The sequence below is a fragment of the Myotis brandtii genome, unplaced genomic scaffold (assembly GCF_000412655.1).
Source record: "Myotis brandtii unplaced genomic scaffold, ASM41265v1 scaffold154, whole genome shotgun sequence".
In the NCBI taxonomy this organism is placed as follows: Eukaryota; Metazoa; Chordata; class Mammalia; order Chiroptera; family Vespertilionidae; genus Myotis; species Myotis brandtii.
Genome location: NW_005355584.1, coordinates 4,936,365 through 4,944,501, shown reverse-complemented (window position 1 = coordinate 4,944,501; position 8,137 = coordinate 4,936,365). Strand labels below are relative to the sequence as shown.

The 8,137-nt window shown below is 43.9% G+C and overlaps 1 protein-coding gene across 1 annotated transcript; it reads left to right on the top strand.

The window, feature by feature from the left end:
* Position 1: 1 nt before the first annotated feature.
* Positions 2 to 6,212, top strand: CBLN2 (cerebellin 2 precursor; the record flags this gene model as incomplete). Its single annotated transcript, XM_005861624.1, has 3 exons — positions 2 to 241; positions 3,160 to 3,279; positions 3,524 to 6,212. Coding segments are annotated over 3 exons (558 nt in total), but the record flags the coding sequence as incomplete, so codon positions are not given.
* Between the last annotated feature and the right edge of the window lie 1,925 nt (positions 6,213 to 8,137).

Genomic DNA, 8,137 nt, shown 5'->3' with positions numbered 1-8,137 from the left:
GCTGCTGCTGCTGCCCGCCGGCTGTCCGGTGCGGGCGCAGAACGACACGGAGCCCATCGTGCTGGAGGGCAAGTGCCTGGTGGTGTGCGACTCCAGCCCATCGGCGGACGGTGCTGTCACGTCCTCCCTTGGCATCTCCGTGCGCTCTGGCAGCGCCAAAGTGGCCTTCTCCGCCACTCGGAGCACCAACCACGAGCCGTCGGAGATGAGCAACCGCACGATGACCATCTACTTCGACCAGGTCAGCCGGCCGGTTGGCGCACGGTGCCTCTTGCCCTGGAGAACAGGGCGGGAGCCTGGGCGCTGGGGATGGGGCTTCCCGCGTCCGGGACCTGCAGTTCCAGGTTCTTCCCTCCTCTGCCCTGCCCTGCCCTGTGCCTCTCCCTTCTTTCTCCTGTTTCTAGTGTGCTCTCCTTGACATTCCTTCCTTATCAAGTTATAGCTTCCTTGTAACTGTCCGCTCAGGTGGCACTTTGGTGACTGAGAACCCCATCAAGCTAAGAGATCAGAAAGCTATTTCCCAAAAGGGAACTGCCTGGTTTACTTTTTGCCCAGGTGAGGGGCTGTCATTTGTGGTAGATGGGCCTTCCTCACCCAGGTGGCCAACACAGAGACTGAGCATTTTAAACTCTCCACGCTCAAGGAGGGTCCTCCCGAGGCCCAGACGCTCAGAAAAGAGGTGCCTATTGCTTATTTTGGAAAGGACTGGGAAGAGGATATTTATCTTCAAGAAAAATAAGTGAGCAAGTGTGTGAGGGAAATAGCAGGATGGTTATATAAATACAAAACGAAATAGCTTCTTATATAACTGCAATGTGTAGTGAAAACAATATATAAGACAATCTACAAATACAATATATCACGATGTCAATATGCAATGTGGTTATGGGAATAATAATAATAATAAAAGGATCGATGACTTCTGTTGCCCTAATCCACTTAACTTTTCCCACTGGGGCCAAAGCCAAAGGGTTATGAATAGGATCCTACCTTGGCAACCCCCTCTCTGGTGTGGCTGCTCAGGATAAGAGGTCACGACCTTCCTCTTGGATCCCTCCCCCCTTGGTTCTGTTGTTTTTCAGAAACAAATTGAAACATAATAGTGCTTTCCAAACTTGAAAGCATCAGTCCATTCCTTTGGACACTAAGCCTTCCACAAATGGAACTCTCTTCAGCTGTCCACACTGAGACCTCCCCTCTGCATAAACCCACTCTCACTCCTGAGTATCGATAAACCTGCACACACACCCTTGATTCATTTTAGGCCAGTGTGTTCATTTGTTTTCCTTGTTGTTGGAGAGTCTGTACATTCATGAAGTTTTGTGGGATTTGGGGGTGGTGATGGGAGGGAGTCTGCCTTTAATCTGTTTTTATTTATAGGACATAACAATATTTACTTTATGTTCAAAGAAAGGAGACAGTAAGAAATAGGTAACTATTTACTGGATTAATAAGTCCTCTGTTATGAGTTACTATAATTTACCTTCCCATGTCCTACAAATAGTTTCACCACCTTTTTACGTCCATCGTTCATTTGGGTCAAGAAAACAGTGATGTGGGGCAGGGTAAGGGGCAGCAGGGTTCTCATTTTATGGATGAGGAACCTGTGGCAGGGCAGGCTGGATGGTGCGCCACTGGTTCCTGGTTAGGGAGAAACAGCCTGCTTTTCTGAGCTGGTGGGAGATCTTTCCTCTACAGCAGGGCTCCGAATCTGCCAGTTTCCTGAATTTAAAATTGAGGTGAAAGAGTTGAGGTAAAGAGTTGGAAGAAGCAGCTCCAAGGGCTTGAGGGGAGAATGCTTTATTCTTCGTGAAAACATCATACTACCCACTGAGAGCATAGCCTTGGGGAGGCACAGAACAGTAGGGCACACCACCCCTAAGCATAGAGCCCTCGTGTCTATGTGAACCCCACAGACTAGGGGGGTGGAGGTGGTGCCCCCAGCTCCGGTGCGGGCTGCCTTCCGAACCATCCTGCAGCTGTGGTTGAGCAGCAGTTGACATGGCTCTGGGAATTGCTTGTTATTCATCTATAATGAGTGCCTAAGAAATCACCGCAAAACGTATTCAGTTGACATTTATTTTCTGAACAGATGACAGGCTCTTTCATCCAGGCCTGTGTTGTTGTTGCTGGATGTTTGTCTTAGAAGCTGAGAACACCAGGCAAGCCATTCTCGTATCTTAATCGAGTTGTGCATTTGTGTGTGAGTAGGAGTGGGGACGGGATCCAGGCAGAGTGGCCAAATTCTGTCTTCAGCTTCTAAAAAAGATTTGGGTTGTGATGGGGGGCCCTCTGGTCTTCAGGTTCTACTTATGATGTCATGCTCCCATCCCCTCTGATCTGAGGAAACCCACTTGCAGGGCCAAGTGAGCTCGTATCCCATGGCTAGATTAGTCATTATTCTTGCACCTGATGGAATTCCCAGGATTGAGCCAAGGGTGTCCAAGCTGCTGTGTGGACTCTCCTGCTATTTATTCAAGCACATTGCATGACGTCATAGCTCATCCAAGGAAGCAAACATCTCTCAGAGGAAAATGAGGGAAGCAGGCACCACAGGTGTTTATGGACTGAGATCTTGCACTCAGCAGCCATTATTGAGCACCTACTGTTTGCTGCCAGGGCATGTGCCGGGGCTGCAGGAACACAGAGACCAGGACCTGACACAGTCTGTTCCGCCCTGGAGCACATACAGGAAGTTAGGTGGGAAGCTTCATCTGAGGGAACTGATCTCACTTAATTGGCTTCTTGCCCCATAGCTCGTTCTCTACCCACTCAGTGTGGCCCGCTAATTTTTGTCAAAGCTCCATGCTGAAGTCCCATCATTCCACAAGCCTCAGAACAGACTTAACATCCGGTTGTTTACTGACCTCATTGTCTTCCTTCCTTTCTCTCTGTTCTGCCCCCAATGCACAAAATTAGCACCCACTTTTTCAACTCATAAATGAATATAGTTTGAAACATCTTTATGAATCACTATCCCTTGAAATACCTTTGAAATCACTTCCCACTGTAGGAAATTTTAACTCCAGCAGTGCCTCCCCCATGGGTGGGCAGCCTGAGCAGCCCATAGTGGACCTGGGTCGCTGCTGTGCCAGTCTGTTCACCCTGTGTGCCGAGGAGGGGCTTGCTATGTCTCTGTGTGTTCCTCTTCTTTTTCAGGTGTTAGTAAATATTGGCAACCATTTCGATCTTGCCTCCAGTATATTTGTAGCTCCGAGAAAAGGGATTTATAGCTTCAGCTTCCACGTGGTCAAAGTGTACAACAGACAGACCATCCAGGTGGGTAGCTTCAGAAACGGGACCCTTTGAACTTTGGGTTACCATTCCCCATTACTGCAGACCCTATCAGCCCCTCTGTGAGGCAGGCGGAGGGGCTGGGAGCCAGCTAAGTCCTCTGGGTCAGGTCCCTGGGGAAGTAGGGCTCCATGGAAAGGGTGGGGGAAGGGCTGGGGGAAGGAGAGGACAGGTGTGTGAGAACAGTGGACCCCGCACGGCCTGCTGAGCTCTACCCTCTGCATTGTAGGTCAGTTTAATGCAGAACGGCTATCCAGTGATCTCAGCATTCGCAGGAGACCAGGACGTGACCAGAGAAGCAGCCAGCAATGGGGTCCTGCTGCTGATGGAGAGGGAGGACAAGGTGCACCTCAAACTGGAGCGGGGCAACCTCATGGGAGGCTGGAAGTACTCCACCTTCTCCGGCTTCTTGGTGTTTCCCCTATAAACGCCGAGCCTGGGGTGGCGGGGAAGTTGTAATCTGGACCCAGGAATCCACCCTCCCTAACCCCCTGAACTTGGCAGAACAGGACAACTTGTTTCCAAGCTCCGTCTGACTGTCGCGGTAGAAGAATGATTTCCTTCCAAATCTCCAGTGTTTTCTTTGACTATTGACCATTCCTCGGGAACCTGGCCTCTAATTAGTTTTAGACGATAAGGTCTTCAGGAGAAATGACACTATGGACCTGAGCAATTTGTACCGGTGATTGTAACGTCGATCTGGGATTTTACTGTTGGGACCTCTGCGATTTCTTCTTTTGTATGGACGCTGTATTGTTGTCCGGAGTGAGGAGTGTCCAGACCTCAAGATGGATTGCAGGGGGCTGGCTGCACTCAAAGCAAGAGCCCTGCAGGTCACCGCCCACTGGCCAGTCCGTGAAATGTGTTCTCTGTGTGTCTGTTCAGCCTTAAGAAAAAGGATGGCTTGGCTTTCATTCTGTGTGTTTCCCTGGGAGAATGGGAGGACTGGGGAGGGGAAGGGGCATTGTGATCCTGTCGGAAGTGCTTTATCTGGAGATGCGAGTTTTGCACGATCGGACTGGACTTTCGTTCTGTACTGTGTGTGTGTGTGTGTGTGTGTGTGTGTGTGTGTGTCCTCGAAGAGCTTTACTTTGCTTTCTACGCTCGGCTCTCCCTCCTCACCCCTGCTTTTCTTCTTCATGCTGGGCTGACAGAGAGAAATGTATGTTGAATTCCTGGATGAGACCCAACCAAACAAAAGGTACCTGTATATCAAAGTGAAAATGACAAATGGACAATTCCTTGGATTCTTTTAAAGAGATTCTCTCAGATGCACCATGAGAATGAACAACCAGGATATTTTTTTAACGCTTCGGAGTACTTTAAGAACCTGGCGTTCCTGGGTGGCCTGGATCATGTAAGATGAGAGCAGGTGCCGTGTGACCAAGTCTCCCGAGTATATGGCTTCTCTGTGGAGTGACCTGGGTCTTTGCAGCAGCATGCTTCACTTACTGGGATTCACTCTGCGTGAGCACACCTGGGACCAGGTGCTTCAAAGGCAGCAGGACCAGCCACTCTCCAGGGATCCCCTTCTGATCTGCCCAGGAAAGAGGGGTGTGGACACTCCCCTGCCCCCTGCGTGCACTGGGAGGAAGCCAGGCTGGAGTCCCAGTGGTTAAAGCTATTGGCAGAGGCACCCTAGGAGCGGTTTCTCAAATCCTTCCTGTTTTGGCACCTTGTATAACAATATTATTAAAATCCAGCTGAGCGTTGATGAGTACAGAATTCCTATGCCAAGGAGATGTCACTAGTCCCAAAGCAGTCAAAGAAGAGACCTCAAACCGGATGTTAATTTGTCCTTTGTGTAACAATGTAACCAAAATATTGATGATAAAGAAGTCATAATTTAAGATTCAGAATAAATGGGTTTGATGTCTGGCTTGCTCTTCTCCCTTCCCATTGTCTCCCAACTCCCAAATTGTGTGTAAGTATCAGCCAAGGGTTAGGGACCTTGCCAAAAGTAAATCCATACCCTGCCTGTTTGAACACACACACACACACACAGATGTAGTAATGGGTCAGATGGAATTTACACATAAAATACATTTTACTTAGTACATAATATCTTTCACACAGGACAATTTTTGAAGAGATACATTTAAAAGACAGCATTCAAAAGGTGTTGTGGATAGGAGTCTGCTTTTGTCATATGTAATCATTGATGTGGTCCCTGTTCCAACTGAAGACCAGTGATTAAAAGAAACTGACATTTGAAGAGAGAGTCAGTTGTTTCTAAGGCATGTGAGAGATTGGAACGGCATTGGCTTTCATTTTCCAAAAAGAGATGCAGTGGGGACTATATAAATGAAAAACTATAGTTTCAGTAAGGGTCTGAGTTTCACTGGCCTTACGTGAAGAGCATGATAGGGTGCAGAATAAATTTAATTTGAATTAAAATGCTGTTACATTTTGTGAAGATGGGGGAAATATCAGGAAATATCAACCCAAAGACACTTGGGGTGTTTTGGCTCTGTGATCACTAGAGATACTTCTGAGCAAAAGCATTGTTTATGAATGCTGATAACATAAACAGCAGGATGCTGGCTAATATATTTTCTCTGTATTTTATTGCCCTTAGTTATTTAGTCCTCTTTCTCTCATTTCCTTAACCTTCTGTTCAATTTAAAACAAACAGCAAACCTCATTAGAAGATAATACAGCACTTCAGAGAGTGAAAGATATATGAGTACTTGTTATTTTTATTGCTTACAAATACGGAATACACGCATTTCTTTGTATTTACAACTTTATTACATAGAGGCTGTCATTTGGTTATACTGTCTGTCTAATAAATAAGTTATTAAATTGACTGATCTAAAAATAAGTATATTTCAGGAGTTTATTTTGTTAGGTAAAATGCTTCATTCTGTTTATTACACTCTTTTTTTTTTTTTTGAGCTGATGCCAAAGACTACATTAGGAAGAAGTGGTGACACTGGTGTTTCTGCAGTTGTTATAACTCCCTGTCACGTCTGCCCGGGTCCTGTGATGAAGCTCCTGTGTATGGTCTACAAAAATATATAGGTCAGAGCAAACTTTGAAATTGATTTTCCTTCAATTAGTAAAAAGAGGCAGGTGTGATATTTGCCGCCCAATTTGAGCAGCCCCATCTCCGAGCCTCAGTTACCCCACCTTTGGCACGAGGACCATGACCCCTGTGACCCCCTCCCCCCAGCTTACCAGACTATTGTAAGGGCCACACTGAGACCTGAGGACTGTCAGGCACCTTGATGACAGGCGGTGCCAATGGTGTGGAGGGTGTTTCTGGAAAGTCTGACTTTTCAACATGCAGTTTATGAAAAATATTTAACATATCTGACAGGAGGACATTTTTATGTGAATTTCCATTTTCTCAAAGAGTGTGGTAACACTGTGGTGTTATATTGAAGTATCATCTGATTTTTATGAATGGTAATATGAACATATGCAAATCTATACATTTTTCACATGAACTCAGTTATGTTATTTGATTATCTTTTGTGGCTCAAGCCCACCTTTCTGTTCTAGTAGGTATGCCAATATTTTATAAAAATATACAGCTATAGCATTTTTAGCACAGGTAAATAGTGAACTATCAATTTTTTTTTTGCATTATGATAGTAAGTTGGCCTAGTTGGTAAAGGTTAGCCCTACTAACTATAAATGCTTTTTTAAAAAAAAAATAACAATTTTTTAACTTAAAATATATTCTAATTTGAAACACATCCCTGATGATTCAACTATCTAGGTCCTGAGAAACTGTGTTTACCATTGTAACTGCTGAGGGTTTTTTGTTTGTTTTTTGCATCCTAATATTTTTTATTTATATGCTCATGTATAATGAAATCATTTAAATTTTAAAAATTGTGCTTATTATGACTGCTAAGAGCAAAAGTAATAAAAGCCTATTGAATATTGGCCTGAAAACTCATGGAACCCTGTATAGATTACATATTTACTTGTTTGGGAAAAAAATGTTTAAGCTAAATCTAATTATATCAAGCATCAGAAAAGTTAAAAAGTTATACAAAACAAACTGAAAACTCTGCTGTATCCTTACATTTATTTGTAATATTTGTACTATTTCCTTGATATCTTATCAAGGGAACTGATTGATATCAAGTCACATACATACATAGTAACTATTCCATATATATTGTTTGCCTGCAAACACCTGAACATGTGGTTTTTATCATAGAGACATAAAATAAAATACATAGATTGGCCACATTCTCCTGGACTCTAGAAATATGTGAGAGGAAAGTTTGATAAATCACTGTTTATCACTGTTTATGGGTTGCTCCAATACACCACCTATATCAGAAGGAGCAGAGTGTCCCATCAATGTATGTCCCCATAATTTTGCAATCTTTTACAAGGAAATAAACATGACATAAGATAATGTAGCTGTGAGTAAATAGTGTTTATATTTTCTACAGCATAGGACGTATATAATAACCTAATGCATAGATGCACATGAATAAAATGCTCTGTTACATTTAAGACAGTGCCAACACATGATGGAATTCAAAAGAGGCAGGTTACACTGAATCACTCTATAGGTTTTACTGAGTCATCTGTAAAAAAAACACATGTACAAAACGTAAAACTACATTAACCATAGAACTACAATGACTTTTTGCCCTTTGCCTTGTTTATGTAGCTGTTTAATTGTCATTGGGACTCACACTTTGATACTAAAATGGGATATTGCAAACATATTTTACATTTTAAGATCAAAGCCTATAAATTCTCACAAGACTCTTAAAATTGATTTTCTTGGCATTTAAGGAGCAAGCACAGCAAATACAAGGAAATAAGTTAAAATACATTTTCCATTTTGGAAACTCGGTTTTATCATTTA